Source organism: Lissotriton helveticus, chromosome 5_1, assembly GCF_964261635.1.
Source record: "Lissotriton helveticus chromosome 5_1, aLisHel1.1, whole genome shotgun sequence".
In the NCBI taxonomy this organism is placed as follows: Eukaryota; Metazoa; Chordata; class Amphibia; order Caudata; family Salamandridae; genus Lissotriton; species Lissotriton helveticus.
The window spans coordinates 1198836123-1198858946 of record NC_136065.1 but is presented as its reverse complement, the minus strand read 5'-3'; the positions used below and the strand labels follow the sequence as shown (position 1 = coordinate 1198858946).

The following is a 22824-nucleotide window of genomic DNA, read 5'->3' as shown; positions in this document are numbered from 1 at the left end:
ACTAAAAGTCAATGATTGTGCAATACCTTTCATTATCGATAGTAGTGCATCAATAAATATTATGCCGGATGAGAAATATAACTGTCTCCACTGCCTCTACTTACACCATTGAAAACTAAAGTGTATACATGGGCTGCATTGATGCCCCTCAAGAGTCAAAGTTCATTTATAACGACAATGAAGCATAAGAAAACAACAGTACAAGCACTCATTCATGTACTTCAAGGTATGGTGTCAAGCATCTGTTAATCAGCGTCAGCACAGCAGTTCATATGTGACTGATATCCGTGAACTATAACATGAATGCTCATCACAAAATAGTAAGTCAATTCCCTTAGCTGTTTCGTGGGTTGGGAAAACTCGAAACTATGAAAGTCATATTACACATTAATGAGGACGTCCATCCTATCGCTCAAAGACACAGGCAAATTGCCTTTCACTTCAAGGGAGCTGTTGAAAAAAAACTTTAATCTTACTCACTGAGCGTTCCACCAGTTCAACTCCATGGGCTTCCCCCATAGTGGTAGTACCCAAAAAGGACCGTGAAGGAGCTGTGCGATTCTTTGTGGATATGAATCAAGCTAACAGGGCCCTTGAAAGAGAATGCCATCCAGGTCTCCACATTGCGGCCATGACACAATTGAATGGCGCAAAGTTATTCTCTTGCCTGGATCTGAATAAAGGATATCATCAGGCACTAATGTCACTGTGGAGATTGGGTCTGGAAAGACAAGTGAAGAACCCCTGACTGTTTCTGTTTGTCCATCACCCATGCCTGTCATGGACCTTTCTACCGCCTGTCCCCAATTTCTGAAGCCATGGTCAGGACGTGTAATCCAAGCTCAGCGAAGACTCATGGAAGAGCTCTAATTGTATAGATTTGTAAACATTTTTAATTTTTATTGAAGAGAGGGGCAGATGTAGTGATGCACGAGTTTGAAATGACAGAACTATTGTGGCTCCTGTCCTGATGGATTCCTTAGAACTGTGATGTAAGCATTAGAGGGTAGTGAGGTGAATTTAGGTTTAGAATGCTGAGTTCATGGTTAGACGCAGACGAATAAAGGAGTGTTATACTAAGCTCCTTGTGTAGCGTAGTCATTAGCGAGTGCCTGGGCTGGGAGGATGCTACAGGTGTCGAGAGGAATCCACTTGAAGACCTTCTTGAGCATCGTCAAGGTGTGGAACCAGGAGGCATAGACTAGGTTGACTTGGCTTGTCATGGAGAGCTTATCATCAACCACTATGTCGAGGTTATTTACGTGGTTGGTAGGATTGTGATTGGGTCCGAAATCAGCAGGCAATCAGGTGGAGGTCCAGATCAAGGTGTCTTTGCTTAAGAGGACTACTTGTGTCTGGTCTGCATGCAACACTGACCACTATCCATGGCTGCAAGAACTGCAAAGAAGGCTAAAAGGACTAGGAGTAGTGCAATCTAAGGAGTCTAGTTTGAGAGGAATAGAGTTCTGGTGCAACACTTCCTTCTTACTACCATGTATGAAAGGGTGCTAGAACTCGATAATCCGGGTAAAAATCAGAAGATCTAGATTGATTCAGAAAGTCTGGGTTGGCCTTATATCCCTAAATGGAAATACAGATGTCTGACCTTCTATAGGAGTGCAACACACACATACCCAAGCTTTGAACCCTTTATTCAAGGAGTTGGCTCTATGTTAAATAATTTCAGTACTTCTCTTACATAGAAGTGTAGCATTTTAGGACCAAACAAAGCCAGGTGGGTTCATAAAGAACATAACAGCATGTTAGGCGCAGCTGAGCCACCACCGCTGTATTGGTCTGCATGTAGGAGTGTGAAGGCTTGCCCGACTGAACCCCTCCTGTAAATCACGAGCAAGGAAAGCCAGTCTGAGAAGCCTGGTGCCCACTTGTCTTTCAGAATTGCAGTCAGCCTAAAGAAAAGTCTGTGTGTCTTGGTTCAAAAATCCAAGAACATGAGTGTCTGGCTGCCTTGGCTACTTCAATCTCCCTGGCACAAAGCGCTATGAAGCTGCTCAGCTCCCATGGGTCTAGCTTCTGCTGGGTCCATGAGTCAAAATATGCTTGATAACATTAACCACATGGGCTCAGTGGCTGGAAAAGTCTTGTGACCTCTGTTTTTGTGCTAAATCCTACAACGCCGACTTTATAAGCTTTGGCAAAACTTGCAGGACTGGCGTGAATATGCTAATACATCCAAATGTGAGCATATAGATATACAATCTGCTTTGGTTGGATGCACAAATGCTGATTAACACATTGAAGCCAGCCCTATTGGCTTTACCAGTGCTGGCAATGCTGGGACTATAAGTAGCAAATATTGCTTTCTGTATAGAATCTATATAGGAGATTACGAACTGTATGTGATAAACAGTGTGATGACTAAAAGCATTTTTCAGATGTAAACTAGCCCCTCATTCTTTCCAACAGAAATACTTCCTAGAGGTTGAATGATACAGAAAACAGGCAATAGCGTGAAGTGAGAAAGAAATGCTTCTCTGGCTAGAGCAAAATCTCACACTACGCATATTTTAAAGATTTGTTTTAAAATAAAAGGTCTTGCAGACACCTGCGCCAACAAGCCAAGCCGAACAAATACCTTCTGAGTACATCAGGCAACCCGGCTTCTCTAGGCCGACAGTAGAGCAGTGGCAACCAGAAAGCTGCTACGATGCATTGCAGTACGTTAAGTTGTATGACCCCTTCATCACTCCCTGGCTGCCCCCTGCACCGGAAACCACAATCAGAACTAACCTTCAGTGCCTTTTTCAGCACCAAGGACAGAAGCGCCAATTTACGGCTGAGAAGCCATTAGCTAAGATCACTACTCCGAGATCCTTTTTCACAGCGTGTACACACTTACCAGGGACCTTGCTTGGTCATTAGATTTTCGTTCCCTGTACGTCAGTACAGACAGAAAGCTCCATTTGCAGTTTTGTGCTGGAATCGCGTGTCTGTCTGCATTGAACATAAACAGCAATGCTATTTAAAACAAGCATTTGCAATGCAATAGGTCTTGCAGTAATTAAGTTTGAGCTTTTGGCATTGCTAAATATTGCAACACTAATTGCAACAAAAGTCAATAAATTGTAGGCCAAAAAAAAGTGTATTTATTTTTGTAGCAATGGTGGCATGCTGCACTTTAGATGAATATGTTTAAAAGTAAAGTGTGCCATACTGCGATTGCTGCAATAGTTAATTGTGGATGCGTTAACAATTGATGTGTGCAGTGATGGCTAGTGGTGTGTGTGCCTGTAGAAATTGTGCACTGATGGCTGGCGGTGTGTGCCTGGTGAAAGTGTGCACTGCTGGCTGGTGGTGTGTGTGCCTGGTGCAAGCGTGCACTGACAGCTGGTGGTGTGTGTGACTGGTGAAAGTGTGCACTGACAGCTGGTGGTGTGTGTGTGCCTGGTGAAAGCATGCACTGACGGCTGGTGGTGTATGTGTGCTTGGTGAAAGCGTGCACTGACGGCTGGTGCTGTGTGCCTGGTGGAAGCATGCACTGATGGCTGGTGGTGTTTGTGCCCGTTGAAAGCATACACTGACGACTGATGGTGTTTGTGTCTGGTGAAAGTGTGCACTGATGGTGTGGTGGTGTGTGGTGGTGTGGTGGTGTGTGGTGTTGTGTGTCTGTGTGTGTGTGGTTGTGTGTGTGTTGTTGTATGTGTGTGGTTGTATGTGTGTGGTTGTGTGTGTGGTTGTGTGTCTGTGGTTGTATGTATGGTTGTGTGTGTGGTTGTGTTTGTGGTTGTGTGTGTGGTTGTGTGTGTGTGGTTGTGTGTAGTGTGTGTGTGTGTGTAGTGTGTGTGTGTGGTTGTGTGTGTGTGATTGTGTGTGTTTATGTGTGTGTGGCTGGTGCTGTCATGTTCTCTGTCTCCCAACCGTCTACATGGACCTTCAGTAGATTGTGATTTCTATCATACTTATCATCAAGCCATTGTAACAGCCACTGAAAGCACTATGCCTGCTCACTTCACTCTCACAGAGAAGAGAAGCACAGCCCTCATAAATGAAGGAGGAGACACACCCAGAGAGAAGTGGGTATGAGGCAGTAGGTACCTCAGATATATCTTACCGTTCTGGGAAATGTACGGTGAGGGAAGACCAAAGAGAGGGGGGTCAGTGTGGCAGGCAAATAAGTATATTTCGAAATATAGGTGCAAATTGGACCATGCTAGGGATTGGAGTGTGGTACAAAAGGGGGTGGTGATGGACGGAGCATCTGAACCAATCAAAAACAAGGGATTGGAGTGTGACACTAGACTAGTGGTCATAGTAGAGGCAGAGGCAAAATGACGTTTTTTTATGGGAATGGAGGGGCCAGCCATTTACAATATGGGAAGCAGCAACAAACTAGCACTTTGGAAAAACTAAAGAAAAAAGTGTCAGTGTGTGGTACTCGTGTGCTTTTGAAGCAGGACTCCGGGTAACTATATCTAAAGAGGTTCGATGACATGCACGAGATAGTGATAGTACACTACTCCTGGTGTGGTAATATAGTGAACAACATGTGGGCACCAACAATATACATATCTTTATGCATTTAAAAATATAAAGCTATACACAGATATTAATCCATCTAGCCAGACAGAAAGACGGTTGGTTGGACAGACAGGCGGAGGGTTGCAGGGGAATCGGGGAACAGACTGAAAGAAGAACCGACAGACACGCATAGATGGGCGGATGAATAGATGTATGGAAGGACAACGGACTGACAAAGACAGATAAATAACAATAAACTTATAGACAGAAGGGAGAGATAACTGGATTGACATATCAATGTACCAAAACATGGACAAAGGACAGCCACTGGACTGATAAATGAGAGAAAGGAATGGGTGGATACAGGAATTGTATAGACAAGTACACAGTGAGGCATATCTACAGTAAAACATAACTGGGCCCTGCCCAGCCCCTGGCTGCCTGGATGCCTGCTGGACTGGGAGGCTGGAGGACTTTTCCTTGTTCTCACAGCTGTTATTATTCACACAGCTCTACACAGCTCTGATGATGCACCTCACGCACGGGGCTGACGCAGGTATTATTTACACAGCTCTGATGATGTACCTCAGGCACGGGCTCACAGCTGTTATTATTCACACAGCTCTGATGAAGCACCTCAGGCATGGGGCTGACGCAGTTATTATTCACACAGCTCTGATGATGCACCTTAGGCACGGGCTGACGCAGTTATTATTCACAGAGCTCTGATGATGCACCTCAGGCATTCATATGTGGATGCCTGTCGTGTTTTAGCTAGTTAAGCAGCAAAATATAACAAAACACTAAACTCATAGGTACATAATAGCGTTATACTACAAATATATGTTCACATATGCCTGGATGTAAGGAAATCTCATCCTGTTTTTTTAACTCCACATGCTGTCTCTCTGCTCAGCTGTTGCCTAGAGTTCATGAAAGACCGCATGGAGATTCTCTCACAAGAACCGCAATTTTCAGTATTTTGCCACTTCTAAAAATAAAAATAGGCATTAAGCACATTTATTCGGTGTGTATTTACCTGAAAAAAATCAGTAAAAAGGGAAAACGGTGAGCTTTACTCATACTATAGGCAGTACTTTTCAAGGTGTCCTCCACTAGGCACCACGTCAAATACCGCACCTGTGCAGTGCTGTCCAGCACCTTATCTAGGATCTACCCCGCATACCACCTGTACCACAGCTGTCTGTTATGAGCACAGCCCCAAGGCCAAGAATAGAAGGCACGAAGACGAGGCTGAAATCCCTTTACCCTAAAGGATCCACATACCCATTACCTGTGTGGTTGTATGCAAACCAATGCCACAAGACTTATCTCCTTTAAGTGCCATAAATTTACGTTAGTTCAAATTAGGACTAAGCCACTTTGTTTACGTATTTTAGCTTTTACTTCGCTTCCCGAGTATAATTCTATGCGCTGTGTGAAGGGCAGCAACCTCCCCCAGAAATGTATTATTATGATAATCGTCATAATCATTAGTATTAATGATATTAGCTAAGTATTATAGAAAAAGTTCAAGAAATTACACGTGGTGTCAATATTTACATTACTGTATATTTCAGATGTGATTATTTTACAATCATACAGAATTCAGCCAATTGATTATTCTTATTACTTTAAATATTTGAATTGTTGTTAATAGACCGAGGAGGATAGGGAGTGAACTAGATTTCAGTTGTTTTGTTCTCCGCTGCCAGGTTGCCAATAGCTACATCTCACCACTAAACACAAATTGGCACGGTTTGTGTGGCAGAAAATGCCCCCGGAATCCCGCCGCCGGCCGCACCGGAAGTCAGGCAAGGTCGCCTGTGACGGGGGCGGGGCCGCGTCCGGATCGGAAGAGGAGGTAGGCGGAGTAAATGCGTCTCGCGGCCCGGGGCTCCTGTGAGCGGTGGAGAGCCCCGGGGCCGCCAGTAAGGAGGTTGCGCAAGTGTTGCGGGGCTCCCTTGACTAAGAGGGAGCCCCGGGAAAGGAGCTGGCTAAAGCCGCAGCGTGAACTCTGCGGAGGGGGCACGAGGCACATGCCCGGTGCCTGCCCCTGCCGCGTGCTGAGAGCGGAGTCCCCCGAGATTGGCCCGGTAAGTTCAAAAGGGCTGGGGGGGTCTCGGTGCACTCATGTGTGTGTGTATGCTCGTGTGTGTATGTATGTGTGCGATGGCAGGGGGGGCTTGGTGCACTCTTGTGTGTGTGCGAGCGTGTGTGTATGTGTGCGGGAGGGTGTGTGTCTCTGTATGTATGTGCGTGCATGTTTGGGCGCTCGTGTGTGTCTCTGTGTGTGCGCATGCGTGTGTGTTGGAGCTTCCCAGAAGACAGGAGATGGCCACAGCGAGCGCGTTCGCGAGCGCGTGGCCCGCTCCGATCGTCATGCGCGTGGCCAGGTCCTGTCTCCTGGAAAGCTGCGTCGCTAGCAATAGGTCTCTGGCGAGACCGCGCTTTCGCGCAGTTAACGCCACGAGACCTAAAATGCCCCCTCCCCTTAAAAGCACTTTCATTTATAGACGGTTTGAAATTATTTACTGTTCCTGATTAATTCTTACACTTGCTAAAGGGCTTTGGCCTGGCTGCACGACCTCGAGCCGCTACCATATCCAAGTGTGACTTGGAATTGACTTGTTAGCTCGAGTACATGAAAGTAGCCGCTGTTAAGGTAAGTGGGGTACACACACACACACACACACCGCATGGAACACTCTCCCAGTAGAAATAAGACGCTTGCCAACCCTGCACACCTTCAGATGAGCTCTCAAGACCTGGCTTTTCGACTGACCGGAGCAGCCCTTCCTTTCCCTCCCCCAGCTCCTTGAGACCCTCACGGGTGAGTAGCCCGCTTTACCAACACCTGATTGATTGATTGACACACACACTCCACCTTCTGGATATTTCTACCTGGTAGCTATCCCATTGGAACCATTAACATTATACCTCCTGCATTTCCCGTTGCTCCTCAGCAGCAAATCAAAGGGGATCGAAGTCAATAATGTGATGTCATAGATGGGTAAAGTGTACAGGATGTCCTCTCTGCTCTCTCTATCATTTTGGTGGATTGATGTCTAAGAAGGGAAGGCTTGGAGAAGCTCCTAAAGAACACAATGCAGGACTTGCAAAGGATTTACTCACTCACTCGCTCACTAGCGCATTCACTCACCTGGCGAGCTGGCCTCCACAATGCTGGAACAGACGTTGGATCTCTGCAGCTGCTTACCACTCTCTGAAGCCATGTTACCACCTTTCTCCTAAAAAAGTGAGAACATTTTAAAAGAGGGCTATTTAACACATGCAAAACATAGCTCACTCCACCTCTTGCAGGACTAGTGGGACTCAAGGTACGTTATCTTCTCAAGTAATAACAAGCATTAGAAATGCAATCGGGCTCGGATTTATTTGAGTTTGAGCTAATGGCATTGTAAATGCCAATGTCTTTTTGCCATGTGTTATGGAGTGTGTGCATGTGGTGTGCAGTGGAAGTATGTTGGTTGAATTGTAATTTTACCAATGGTGGCATGCTGTGCTTTATATGAATATGTTTAAAAGTAAAGTGTACCATACTGCGATTGCTTGGTGGAAAAGTGCACTGCCGGCTGGAGGTGTGTGTGCCTGGTGGAAGGGTGCACTGACGGCTGGTGGGTGTGTGCTTGGTAAAAGCGTGCACAGATGGATGATGGTTGTTGGTGTTTGTGCATGGTGAAAGCATTCATTGACGGCTGGGGGGTGTGTTGTTGTGTGTGTTGTTTTCTGTGTGCTGGTGAGTGTGTGGTGGTGAGTCTGTGGGGGTGAGCCTGGGGAGTGAGTGTGGTGGTGAGTGTGTTGTGTTGAGTGGTGACAAGTGTGTGGTGTTGAGAGACTGAGGTGTGTGGTTTGTGTGTGCGTTATGTGTGTGTGGTGTATGTGTGTGTGGTGTTTTCTGCACACTCACACACTGCTCACCCGCACACTCCCAATGTCACCCTGCATAGTCACACACTGTTTACCCTGCACACTCATTCTGCACACTCACACAATGTGCACCCTGACACACTGTCTCTGCAGTCACTCTGCACTCACTGTCACTCTGCACTCACTGTCACTCTGCACTCACTGTCACTCTGCACTCACTGTCACTCTGCTGTCACTCTGCACTCACTGTCACTCTGCAATAACTGTCACTCTGCTGTCACTCTGCACTCAATGTCACTCTGCACTCACTGTCACTCTGCACTCACGCTACAGTCACTCTGCACTCACTGTCACTCTGCACTCACTGTCACTCTGCACTCACTGTCACTCTGCACTCACTGTCACTCTGCTGTCACTCTGCACTCACTGTCACTCTGCACTCACTGTCACTCTGCTGTCACTCTGCACTCACTGTCACTCTGCACTCACTGTCACTCTGCTGTCACTCTGCACTCACTGTCACTCTGCACTGACTGTCACTCTGCACTCACTGTCACTCTGCACTCACTGCCACTCTGCACTCACTGCCACTCTGCACTCACTGCCACTCTGCACTCACAGTCACTCTGCACTCACAGTCACTCTGCACTCTACAGTCACTCTGCACTCTACAGTCACTCTGCACTCACTGTCACTCTGCACTCACTGTCACTCTGCACTCACTGTCACTCTGCACTCACTGTCACTCTACTGTCACTCTGCACTCCCTGTCACTCTGCACTCACTGTCACTCTACTGTCACTCTGCACTCACTGTCACTCTGCACTCACTGCCACTCTGCACTCACTGCCACTCTGCACTCACTGTCACTCTGCACTCACTGTCACTCTGCACTCACTGTCACTCTGCACTCACTCTGCACTCACTCTGCACTCACTCTGCACTCTGCACTCACTGTCACTCTGCACTCACTGTCACTCTGCACTCACTGTCACTCTGCACTCAGTCTGCACTCACTGTCACTCTGCACTCAGTCTGCACTCACTGTCACTCTGCACTCAGTCTGCACTCACTGCCACTCTGCACTCTCAAACTGCACTCTAAAAATGCACTCTCAATCTGCACTCTCAATCTGCACTCTCCACTCTCAAACTGCACTATGCACTCTCAAACTGCACTCTCAAACTGCACTCTCAAACTGCAATCTGCACTCTGATTCTGCACTCTCAAACTGCACTCTCAAACTGCACTCTCAATCTGCACTCTCAACTCTCATACTGCACTCTCATACTGCACTCTCAAACTGCACTCTCAAACTGCACTCTCAAACTGCACTCTCAAACTGCACTCTCAAACTGCACTCTCAATCTGCACTCTCAATCTGCACTCTCAAACTGCACTCTCAACTCTCAATCTGCACTCTCAACTCTCAAACTGCACTCTCAAACTGCACTCTATAACTGCACTCTCAAACTGCACTCTCAAACTGCACTCTCAATCTGCACTCTCAATCTGCACTCTCAAACTGCACTCTCAACTCTCAAACTGCACTCTGCACTCTCAAACTGCACTCTCAAACTGCACTCTGCACTCTCAAACACCACTCTCAAACTGCACTCTCAAACTGCACTCTCAAACTGCACTCACAACTCTCATGCTGCACTCTGTAACTGCACTCTCAACTCTGAAACTGCACTCTCAACTCTCAAACTGCACTCTCAACTCTCAATGTGCACTCTCAACGTGCACTCTCAACTCTCAATCTGCAATCTGCACTCTCAAACTGCACTCTCAAACTGCACTCTCAATCTGCACTCTGCACTCTCAAACTACACTCAAACTGCACTCTCAAACTGCTCTCAAACTGCTCTCTCAAACTGCACTCTCAAACTGCACTCTGATTCTGCACTCTCAAACTGCACTCTGCACTCTCAAACTGCACTCTCAACTCTCAAACTGCACTCTCAAACTGCAGTCTCAACTCTCAAACTGCATTCTGCACTCTCAAACTGCACTCTGATTCTGCACTCTGATTCCCACTTCACGTGCCTTTTCAAAATTCAGCAGCAAGAACTTGTGCACTTGTGTTTGGGATTGGAATTGTGAAAGGCGGGTGGGAGTTCCGTATTGTGTAGGAAAAGCTCTTGGGTGTAATCGAATGTCACAAAAACAATAATTGTTCTCGAAAACCAATGCTGCATTAAAAAAAATAGAATGTGAAGCAGTACTGAAAGCAATAGTAATTCAATAGCCTTAATTAAGTTACTATGCACTCAACTGCGTCTTGACAAAAAGTTATGAACAAAGTTTAAAAAACTGTTAACATTTTTTTTTATCGATAGTCGCTGGATCGGATAAAAAAACTAGAAAAACATCAGCAGAATGGAAAGGCATGGAAAAAAAGAGGGTCTGGAGGGTTGGTTGTTAGTATTAAATGTCAACAGAAGTCCACACAACGAACTTTCCACTGCACGGCTCTGGTCTGTACATAGCTCATAAGAAAACATTAATATGCAATGAATAAAGGAAGGAAGGAAGCAACATCAGACAGTTAGACGTCACAGAAATTCTTCTGAGAACGTTTGGGAAAAACATTTGCATCTATTCAATAAGACTCGTGCAATGAGTTTGTGTGTAGAAGGCGCGTGGTTGTTTTTTTGGACCCACTAACAAAATAATACAATTTTACTGTGATGACTAAAACACGAGTTAGGTGATGCCTAATAAAAGGCATGACATTATTACAAGTTGTGAAATGAATTCTTTGGCAGACTGTTCTAAAAACGACATAATCAAAGTATGTGTTCCGAGTTGCTAGACTTGGGGAGTTCTACAAACTTTCCTACCAATGTTCTTTACTTTATAAAAAATAAAAAAATAAAAACTTAGCACACTTCCTCTTTTGCCATCGCGCAAACGCTGCAACTAGCAGGATACCTAGATTCCATTCGGGGTTTCTCCCAGAGCTCGGAAGAATAGAATTTAAGTCAAGAACGGAAACCTACTTCTGTTGCTCCGCCTTTCAGCACGACGGTCAATATACAGTCCCCAATGTTGATAGGGCGCGAGCATCTGTATCAGCCCCACGCAGCCCTCGTGACACGCTTTGCCAGGCGCGTCTTACAAGCGCAGCTGTGGGCAGTCAATTTTCTCGCAAACACCAATCCCATTAGGAAAAACAATACCAATAAAAACCCCAAACGAAGGTCCGTAACTGCAAGCAAACAGTTACCTCACCTTTCGTTGTGTCAACAACTGACGGGCTCCTTGAATCATTCCTTTAAAACTCTGCTTGCTGTCTGAAGGAAGTAACAAGGCGCATTATTCAGAGAGAACAAAACTGTTGGAAATTCGTGTGTGGAAAAAAGTTGACGCAGGCAGTATGGGAAAATACAAACAGTACAGCAGGCTGTCAGACTATGCTGAAGTTCAACACCGCTGCAGGACTCTGCCCAGAAAGCAAACAGTTCTAAAAGGCGCTGCCTGCCAGCTTGCAATTCATTACCTCAGCTCCGAAAACAAAAGCTGCTGCAAAGAAAAACATAATAAACTCGAGCGAACAATTCCATTCACACCGGCCACGGACCATTCCAGAAAAAAAATGAAACTGAGATTAAAAGAACAGCCCATGACAGAACGTCAGACTCTTGTTCTTGAACTAATGAAGCCCTTTCCCGGCCTGGCATGCAGCAGCTGCGCGCTGAGCGCTGCTGAATGGTGAACGCGCCCGGCCATCTGGATTCACTTACGGAGGCACCCTGACAGCTCCTAATTATAATTAATGTACTTCTTTGCGCGCACACGCACGAAAAATGCTACACATGCCCGACGAAAACGACATTTAGCCTATCACTTCAAGGCTATTAAAAAGACACCACAGCGAAGACGAATCACTGGCCAGATTACATAACACACTAAGGAATGTGTCTCGTCAAAGCCCTAGAGATCCTTTTTTTTTCTCTTTAACATTAGGAGCTCGAAACTCCTCCCACTTCGTGGGCGTAGGCCGAGCCCTAAAAAGGGATGTACATGCTCCATGGAGACTAGGTAATTAAGACAAAAAATATGCTAAAGTTTCCTCTGGGGAATATATGATTGGTGATTAATATGCAATATATGTGAATTTATCATTATGTACCACCACTAGTATTGGGTCTAAGAGGTCTACCTCATAGGGACTTTCATTTTGTAATTGCTGGGATACTCCCTAAGAGAAATGTTTATTAGATGTCCCCTACAGGCTGTCAATTATCGAGACTTATAGTCTACAATGCAATGTACAGAGTGGGCTTTGGACCAGCCTCTTGCTTACGATGTGATGGCATTTTTGTCTTTCTCGGTTTGGTTTTCCGCATTTGTTGGGTCTCACCTCTGTTTTTGCGTTTGTCCTGGCTCTGGAGCATAGTTTATTTACCAATGTTTTGAGCAGATGACGTGATACTATCACTGCTGACATCAGGGAACTATATTTCCATTTATGTTTTAGCAGTACATGGGTCTGGGAAGGCATATCGCGCATCATTCTCTCCCTCATCCACACGGTTTCTTGCTTTCCACCACCCCCACATATTCCCACCTTACCAGCCTCTTCCTTTCGACCATCTACTTCTATAATATTTTTATAATTGTAATTGCTTTTGGAAGAGCCCAGGACCTGCACACTTGTACCAGGCTGCTTGCTATTTGCTGCTCCTGCCCCTTTCCACCCCACCCGTCCCATCATGCTTTACTGTTATTTTTATTATTATTTGTGCAAAGGCCCAGCAGTGGCACACTGCTACTGGGTCGCTTGCTTTTGTGTGTGTGTGTGTGTGTGTGTGTGTGTGTGTGTAAGGCGCCTCTGTGCATATTTTATGTCCTAGATCTACTGCTCCAAAATTAACGCCCACCATCTTTGAACAAGAATGATCAATGAAGGACCCCTTTCGTACGTATGCATGTGCAAGCATGGGCATCCATTTTTAAATGGTTTTGGCCTAACCAAACAAGCTCTAGCAGAGCCAATATCACTACGCCAGCATTTGAAAGGTGAAACCTATTCACTTTGCCAAGGCTTCCTTATTAGCTGTTTAGTAAAGTGCGGAATATGTCCAGCAGAAAAGGGCAACAAACAAAGTGCCGTACAAAAGACATGTTCGAAGGTAAGAGGGGCCCCTTACTACTACACCCGTGGGACTAGGGCACTTACACAGTGAAATGCAGAAAATCCCAAAGGGTAAACTTCAAAAGCACACTAGGTGCTAAGCATCAATATGCCTCCACTTTCACTCAACTCAGCCAACTCACTTATCTTACATCCCAGTAGAATGTGCCATATACATTAAAACAATTCTCATAAAGTATAAAAATTAAGCAAGTTTATTTGTTACACATAGTAAAAAGTGTTTCATATGCAAATGCATATACCTAACACATCAAGTCTATTATCAAAGGTTAAAAACAGGGGGGGGGGCATAATACAATACACATAAATCAGCAGGATAAAAAATATCACACATAGAGAGTTATACAAACAGACTAATATATTCAGTCTTTAACCGATGACACCTCTACAATAATACAATTGTACTCGCACTGAGGGATAAACTCCTTTATGCTCAATATTCCCACAGTGTTGAGTTCGTAGATTGTGTCAATTCATAAAGCGTCGACGCGTTTCGATGGTTCTTTAGAATTTTTCCATCTTTTTCAAGACCAAATCATAAATCTCCCTATTTCATGTAAAAATTATTTACAGGCCAACATAAACACTGTTAAAACTAATCCTAACAAAATAAAAACAGTACTCTATTGCATATAATTTGTAGTTAGTAACTAAGATTCAATATTCACAGTATCTTTGTGTGAGTTTCTCAGGGTATTACTCCAAATCTCTATTTGCATCAACCTACTAATTGCCTAAATGCAGTACATCATATATAATACTACTAGTAATCGTGGCCTGGGTTCCCTATAGACCTTGTCTCCTTATCACATAATTGGAAAGAGCTACCTTGGTTGCCTGAGTACTTTTTAACAAAACCTTTTTTTTAAAAATCGATTACATGCATCAACAACATTACAATAAGGCCCTACTCCCTAGGGTTCACCATCCTCATTACTCCCCCTATATATATATGGCACAGTCTTCATTCATACAATTGCTCCATTTTGTACTCACGCCCCTTCTATTTAAAACCAAAACTCTGTTCTTTTAACTCACACTTCCATAACATATATTTGTTTTAGTGATTCATGTAATCATTTATTGTTATTCCCTCACCTTAGAGTGACCAGTTTTTCGTTCCAGAATTTTCTTTAAAGAAAGGGATTGATTTCAGTCCACTATTTTGAGCATTTCGTTGGGAAGACATGATAAAGTAATTCACAATCCAACGATGGAGGTGACAATAAACCGCAAAGAAGAACGCACTCTGGAAATGTAGGTGCTAATTAGATTGAAATATACAAAGATAATGAGTTGGCGCTGAAAGTGGGGAAGGTCTATGACTCAAGGGGACGCCAAGCCATGCATTTGACCAGCAGCCACTTGAAAAGGGGCGGGTCCACGCCAGCTGTGCTTTCATTATTAGGACTTTATATATTTTACATGCGTAATATTCTGGCCTATGTAGTTTTTCTTGAAATGGGAACGTTTTGTTGTGAAATTTCCCTTGCCTCGAAGTGATTGTCTCCTATGTCAAGAACGTTGTTTTTTTAGGAGCATTTTGCTTCCGATGGTAGCCATAAGGGAAATAACAAAACCATCGCACATGCAAATGTATAATGAAAACATAAAATATGTTATCATAGTCATGAGCAAAGATACATTTCAAAGGAATCGACATCAATCAATCAATCAGGGTTTTGTAAAGCGCGCCACTCACCTGTAAGGGTCTCAAGGGGCTCGGGGGGGGGGCTATTAGGGTGCAGCTCCGGATCAGTCGAAGAGCCCGGTCATGAAGTCCTTCCTGAATGTGTGCAGGGTCGGGGAGCGTCCAAGGTTCACAGGGAGCTTGTTCCAGGACAGTCTTAGCTGCAAATATCAACCTGGCAAAATATTTATTACAAAATATTGACGTATTGTGAAGGTAAGCATAGGTTTAGAGGTGCCCAGGCAGATGACTGGGGTACCAGGGCATGTTTGGTGTCCACCACCATGAGGGTAGTGCTTCATGGCAACCTTTCAGTCCAAAGAGAACGCAATACCTGAGACAGGACTTATTGTGCGCACACATGATCCATGTTTGCCGAGACAATAAAAAAAACAGCATTTGGGATCCAGACATCACTACACTTGGGAACTCAGGGCAGGGGTGCACGTTGTAGGGAGGTGAAGTATTATGTAGTGATGCTGGTTAGGTTTCACTAAGCAAAACTCTGAAAATACTCCAAAGATGGTCCTTGGATGCACAATAATAAATCCTTAGCTCAGTCCCAGTAGTGTAGCAAAGAACAGTCAGACTTTACTAGAGGAACATGTGTCAAGCATTTCAGAGTACCAACATGGACGATAAGTAATTGACCCGACTCAAAAGAAAATCAGACACCAATTTATAAAAATAAAAGCAGATTTCTATATAAATATAGACATCAAAAGGAAGTCAATTAGATAAGTATAACCGGAGTTATGGATTTTAGAAGCAAAATTAAAATCAGTGCAAATCAATACAGCAAAACTTTAGCCTTGCAGTCAATGGTAAAAAATACTAGTGACAATCGGTCACTTGCAGGTCAAGTTCTGTGGAACCCAAGGAGGGTAAAGGTGATGCAGGTCCCAGGACCAAGCCATGACGCTCAGTTTAATTGTACCTGGCTCGAGGAGTCCAGCTGCAGAATTGTCCTGGCTGTCCAAGGTACTGAAGCGGGTGCCACAGAGGAGCTGATTTTACCGCATACATTGTGCTGGTGAGAAACCAGGTGCAAAAAGTCAACAACAAAGCCATTGTTAAAGTCAGATTAAGGTTTTCCAAAGTTCCCTGGAGGTGCAGCGTTGAGTAAAGGTTGTGGTTGCCGGACAGGTGACCAAAAAGCCTTGGCAGCTGTAAGCTCAGTATAAAGGTACTTCGACGTGGTACTTCGACGTCCGTAGCAAAACAGTAGCCACCTGAAACTTGGTGGAAGTCAGGACCACATTTCCCACAATGCACTGGACCATCTACTTTTGATCAATCTCTTGGAGGGCCCGATGATCAGCGATTCTTTGGTTCTGGAGTGCTGTTTTTACCTGCGGTGTGCAAGTGACTAGGGCCACTAGACCAGGAAAGTCTGAGTTGCCTTTGGCTCTCAAAGGGGTCCCTTTGTCTGCAGTATTCAGTCTTTAGTCCAGGACAAGTAACAGTAGTGCAATTCTAGGAAGGTTGCCACGGGTGCAGAGTATCATGCCTTTGCTTTGTGCAGATCCTGTTGTCACAGACACAGGTCTCTTCTTTGTCCTCTTGCAAGTCAGATCAGGAGTGAGGTTCTAGTGTCAGTGCTGCCCCTTAAATCCTAGATGGAGGAGCATTAGGGGTGTGTGTGTGCGCAAGTGACCAATGGGCTACTAGCCCCAGCTGCTAATCCACCCCTCAGATGACCACATCTGGGGGGGGTGTCAACTAGTTTTCTAACTCAGAATCCTCCATTCTGCAACTTTTAAAGATTGTAGAAGTCTTCCATACCTGTTTGTGCCAGGTAGCCCAACCTAGAGGTGTGGCTAGCTTTCTGGGGGGTACACCTCTTGACTACATAATCTTCCCACATGCCCGGGTGCAAACGTGCCTGGTGGCAAGGGACGGCTGTCCCTTCCTTCAGGAGGCAGTCTGGATGCATATCAGAGGCGCTGAAAGCTTTGAAGCCTACCGGCTTGATGTGCCAATTCACTAACAATCCTGTCAGGGAGGGAGATTTCACCTCCTTCTTGTCCAGGTCATTGTTTCTGACTCCTGGGAGAGTTACCCTTCCCGGCAGGGGGGTAAGGTCTCTGTCTTGATGGCAGCAGCTTCAAGCTGCCAGCCAGAGCACAGGAAAGGATGAAGCAACCAGGTGGGCAGCCTCTTAGGTAGCCACCTGGGTGCATGCCACATTACCTCTAGTTGAAAAGTCACGTCAGGGGTGAGGAGGCAAGTTGATACAACACATGTTGGGGTTAAAATTGATAATAATTTATCACTGAAGTCCCAGATCATAGGCCTTACTGGCACATGTTTCGGTCTTCTGAAAATGTTACGTAAGTTCCTCCCTCTGCTTCCTCTGGTCCATAGGAAGATGACGGTTCAGGCCTTAATTTGTTCCAGGCTCGATTACTCTAACGTTCTATATTTGGGTCTTCCGGACTACCTATTGCAAAAACTTCAAGTAGTCCAAAACTCGGCTGCGAGGGCCATTTTTGGCCTTCCCCGCCATGCCAGAGCATCGGATCTGTTACTCTCCCTTCACTGGCTTCCTGTCAGAAAGCGGATTCATTTTAAGGCACTTACATTGGCCCACAAGGCACTTCATGCTGTTGGGGCTAATTACATTCAGAAACGTCTTACCTTTTATAAGCCCACAAGATCCCTCAGATCAGAATCCCTTGGTCTGGCAACTGTCCCCATTATCAGGAAAGCTAGGATAGGGGGACGTTCTTTTAAACATCTCGCTCCCAAGCTGTGGAACACCCTCCCCTTGGCACTCCGTTGTACTCCAAACCTGTTGGCCTTTAGAAAAGGTCTGAAAACTTGGCTTTATAGTCAATGATAGGTCTGCTTCCTTTTTCATCTCTCTTCTGTTTTCAGCTATGGGTCAGAAAGCGCCGGGACACTCCCTGGAGTAGCCGAGCGCTATATAAGACACCCATAACATTAACATTAACATGACATATTTCGGCTGTACCATATTGGTAATGACAACCCCAAGGTAGACCGGCTGCCAGCCCATGTTATCCTATGGATTGCTCATCACTTATAGTAGCCCCTAATTTAAAAGGCTACTATAGGGACATATAAGCTTGTAGTTATATGTCCACTCCATTAATATAATGTATTCTGCCTCCTGGCTCAGGAGGCGTTTCTTAGGGATAACTGGCATAAATTACAAATAGTGCTGTGACCTTGCAACTCATGGCAAGGGCAAAGTCATAATTGTGATGTTTGCACTGCTACTACAGTATGCAATGGCAGTACGGAGAGGTGTGGCGCCGCGGCCAGGGCGACTGACGCTGGAATCTGGGGACCACGGTTCGATCCCCGGCTCCGGCGGCAGGTCAGCCCAGCACCATGTGACTCTGGGCAATAGCTCGCTTAATCTTCCCGACGGCCCCCCAGCGCCTAGAGACCCTTACGGGTGATTGTGCGCTTTACAAATGTGGACTTTACGGCTGTCATCAGTTTACTTGGGTCACTCAGAGTGGCACAAACAGTGCTTCAGGCCCTGGTGACCCCTCTAACTCTCATATCATGGGTACCAATTACCAGTAACTTATAAGGGGGCTACCTATCCCCCATAATTGGGGTTACCTATCCCTATGTACCAGTTTTAGGGAAAGAGAGCTGGTACTGGGGTCTGGGTAGCAGGCTTCAGTTTACATTCAAATTCGAAAAACAACATTTAGTAGTCCAAATGGGGGCAAAACGTGAGGGGGAACATCTGCAAAAAGGGCTGTTTTTTTATACACGTCCATTATCATGCTAAGGACTTTCCCGTCCCAACATATGTAGATATACAATTTTAATAAAATCAAACGGTCTTGGCTAATACCAGAATTAATACGTTATTTTTAGCACACATTTTATTTACTTTAAAGTTGTGACGTGTTTGTCTTAGCTACTCAAAGACGAGTGGACCTAATTCACATTGCTCTCTGCATGGATTGAGATAATGGGTCACTTTTGACTGTATATAGCTAGGTTGGTCTGTGTGTTGAGGAAATTTCGTGGTGTTGCCCAAATCTTTATTGATTCCTCTACCATCTATTTAGCAGTTACCTCTGTAGCTCATATCCTGTGATGTCAATATCCTTAACTTTAATGCTAAAAACAAGGATCAATTTCTGAATAATGAATGTAAAAAAACATTAAGGCAATCCATGTTAGAAATTTAGTTCCTGTTTATATTTCATACGTTTTACTTAATCTTACATTCCCTAGGAGAGTTAGCTTTTCTCCAGGACCTTTTGTTTCTGTATCTTTTGGGGTAGCCTACTTCTCTTGTGTAGTGCATTGTCTGAACTGAGTCGCCTCCTGGTGTTTATAATGGGCCACTATTGAGAGTCTGGAGTTGAGACTGAAGTCAGTGCGAGTTTCTCACGGTGCCTGCCAGTGATACAAAAAGATGGTCAGAATACATGGTCATATGTAGTTGAATACAGAATATATGTTTTTTCTGCAGAGCCCACACAGCAATGATTCCTATTCCAATTGCAACTGTGATTATGTACAAATGTGTGTGAAGGAGGTACACATTTGTCAAAATATTGACAAGATGAAAGTAGAAGGAAATGGATTGCTTACAGGCGAGTCATTGTGTTGTGTGTTCGGGTAAGTGGTAAAGTGAATGAGATGCAAGGAAGTGTATGAAGGAGAGAGTGAAGAGGGTGTTGACAAGGAAAGAGAAGAGGTGTAAGCTATGAAGGTGGAGGAGATGTGGAAAGAAAAATGGTGTACATGCACAGCCGGACTGGGAACCTAAAACAGTCCTGACAATTTGGTGGACCAGCCCCGTAGAAGGGGAGGCGGTGACGCACACGTGTGCACTGCTTCTTTTGTTACTGGAAGCGACATTGCAGTGCTGCTGCAAAACCGTCCCCCAGTAACAAAACCAGCCCCCACTACTGAAACAACCCCCCCTTCACCACCCGGCTAGCCTCCTGGTAAAATGCCCGCTACAGCCAGTCCAGCCCTGCCTGTATGTCTAACATAGTGTGAATGTAATGGGAGTGATGATTAAGAGACTCTACAGGCCACTATTCCTTCCACAGGACTCAGTAAGGTGTTACTCACAATTTGAGAATTGAAAACTTTTCAATATTAATTTACATCAAAATCCTTATTGTTACTCATTTACCTTTCACAGCTTACAACTATTGATAAAGCCAATAGTCCTGGCTGGTTTAAGGTGCATGGCATTTGTGGTGTTATAAACCCTGGATGCAATAACAGCAAGCTAGGAGAGTAACTAAAATGCTGTTTGGGTGGCACACCATGGTATTCACATACATTTCGTTTACATGCTTAAGCCACGCCCTTCATTGCATAGATCATGCCGCTTTTAGAGGCCCCCAACTTTTTTCATCCCACGTAAAGTCTCGGGGAAAGGAAAGGTAGCAACAACAGCCCCTGCCTTGTCTTTCTCCGTGTGCCTTCAGACAATTCTGTGGGGCGTGTCCAAAAATTCCTTCTTACAAATTGTAGGGTCAATCCTTTGAGTTTCAAAAACGCCAGTCAAATTTCTTTTAACAGTGCACTGGCAGCCTAAAAGGAAACTTTCAAAGGGGCCCGCACCAGTGAACGCTTCAGTAACAACACGTGTTTAACACCGACTTATGCCAGAGCCTATGGGCTTTTCTAGCACTGAAAATACCTTGTTATCTCTATCACTACCATACCAAAAAAACGTATACAAACTTTTTCACCCCCGGAAAGATGAAAGGCCGAGAAAAACCCAGCTCCATGCAGCACGCGCCGACGTAGACCGCTGGGTTACGTCGCAGCAAATACAGTACCAAGTATTACCTCCTTTCCCATTGCCCCCACCCGCCCACGACAATATTTGTCGTGCAAGAAGGTGACCGTTTCCCCCGGCTCCTGTCAATAGTTGTTATCGAATCCACGCTGCGCACAAGGTCGCGCGGGCGGCTGGAGGTTAGTTAGGTTCTGAAACACCTGCTCCTCACTCACCGCGCGTGCCGGCCTGCTCCCGGGCTTGTGTTCCTACCGTTGCTAAGGAAGCCAGGAGGCGGAGTTTTAACTTTTTAGCAGACCTGAAACAGCCAATCACAGCTGGAGATTGTACGATACAGCCCAGAGTTGTATCACAGACCCGGCTTCAGGAACAAACAAGAAATAGAGTGGATAAAAAAAGACACACACGGATTTTGTAGAAGTGATCGGCGCTGCTATTTTAAACTCTGTATAGCCATTCAACACATAAGGGTTTTTATATCGTGAACGAGTCTACTCCAATAAGATCCTGCTCTGAAACTGTGCATTCGTAACCCTTGCCTTCAGTTAAGCTATTAGCAGTTCTGTCCTTTATTCTTCTTTGCACGGTGCTACATGGAGCCTTTTCATGTCTTAAATTAATTGCAGTGTCAGAATACAAAGATTGGACGAGCTGTTCACTCTACATATTGAGCAGCTCGAGCCGTATAAAAAAGTACATTTTCAAGAATATTTTTATTTGTATCGTTATGTGTTCTAAGTGTAGGAGTTTCTAAGTGGCCTTGTTCAGCGACCACTAGCCTCACTGAGTAACACTCACACGTATTAAGGGCCCGATTACGATTGCTGTGAATCCGCATCCTCCGGCCGGCGGAAGCCACCGCCGGCCCGGAGGATGCGGATTCACCGCTGCGTTGTGAGAAATGACCCCCGCCAGATTAGGATGGCAGGGGGGTCATCTGCGGACGTGGAGACCGTCTGCCGCTTTTCCGCCGCGAGACCACGACGGAAAAGCTCTAATATGGTGGCGGTCTCTATCAGACACCGCCAGCCATATTAGGATTTGCTTTGTGATATGCCTTTCCACGGCGGCCTTCCGCCACGAAAAGGCATACGGTCTTTTCTTTGGGGGCCCGTTGCGGGCCCCCAGGTGAAGGGTGGGTGGGGGGTGCACATGGGGGGTACCTATGGTACCCCCCTGTATTTGCATGCACAAAGCGGCAGGCACCGCGCGGTGCCTGCCGCTTTGTGCATGCAAATGCACTGCATGCAGTTTTCACATTGCGGCGGGCGCTGCTTCAAGCAGCACCCGTCGCAATGTTAAAAATACAGGATGTGACCGCTAGGGTGGCGGTCACATCCTAATTTGCACGGAGGGACCGCCGCTGCCCCTGCGGACGGTCCCTCCACCTAATAGGGCCCTAAGTTAGGAAGCGCTTTCGCTCACAACAGTCTAAAGATCACACTTAATTAAGGAAGGCCTAGAACATGAGCTTTAAGTGTCCGTCCGCTCAGATGTCAGATCTCATCTATGTGCTGATCAGCTTCTGGGGCAGAGGAGTGTTCAGTAGGAAGCCACCCCATAACAGAATAGGCTCTCCTACAGCCCTCTTCAGCTGATAAAGAGAATGGTGGTGAACTCCTCGGCGTAAATCAACGTTGGTAAAGTTGCCCTGAAGTTTATTCACTTTACATTTGATTTAATTAAACAGTCTGTTTTCCTGATGATACTTTTTGTATGGAAATTTATGTCAATGTTTATGTGACACCGTTACCTGTGTTGTTATCAAATACATTAATTAGTTCTCACAACATAATACATGTTTGTAAAGCACACGTTCACCCAGAAGGGTATCAT

At 45.3% G+C, this 22824-nt stretch overlaps 1 protein-coding gene across 2 annotated transcripts in view; it reads right to left on the bottom strand.

Annotated features, from left to right (window-relative positions):
* LOC144753541 (uncharacterized) overlaps positions 1 to 7725 on the bottom strand; it is an 869206-nt gene extending 861481 nt beyond the window's left edge. For both annotated transcript variants that reach the window (XM_078641195.1, XM_078641196.1), the window contains exon 1: positions 7643 to 7725. In XM_078641195.1, the coding sequence (XP_078497321.1) occupies positions 7643 to 7715 (73 nt within the window). In that variant the 5' untranslated portion in view covers positions 7716 to 7725. The remainder of the gene's footprint in view (positions 1 to 7642) is intronic.
* Positions 7726 to 22824: the final 15099 nt, after the last annotated feature.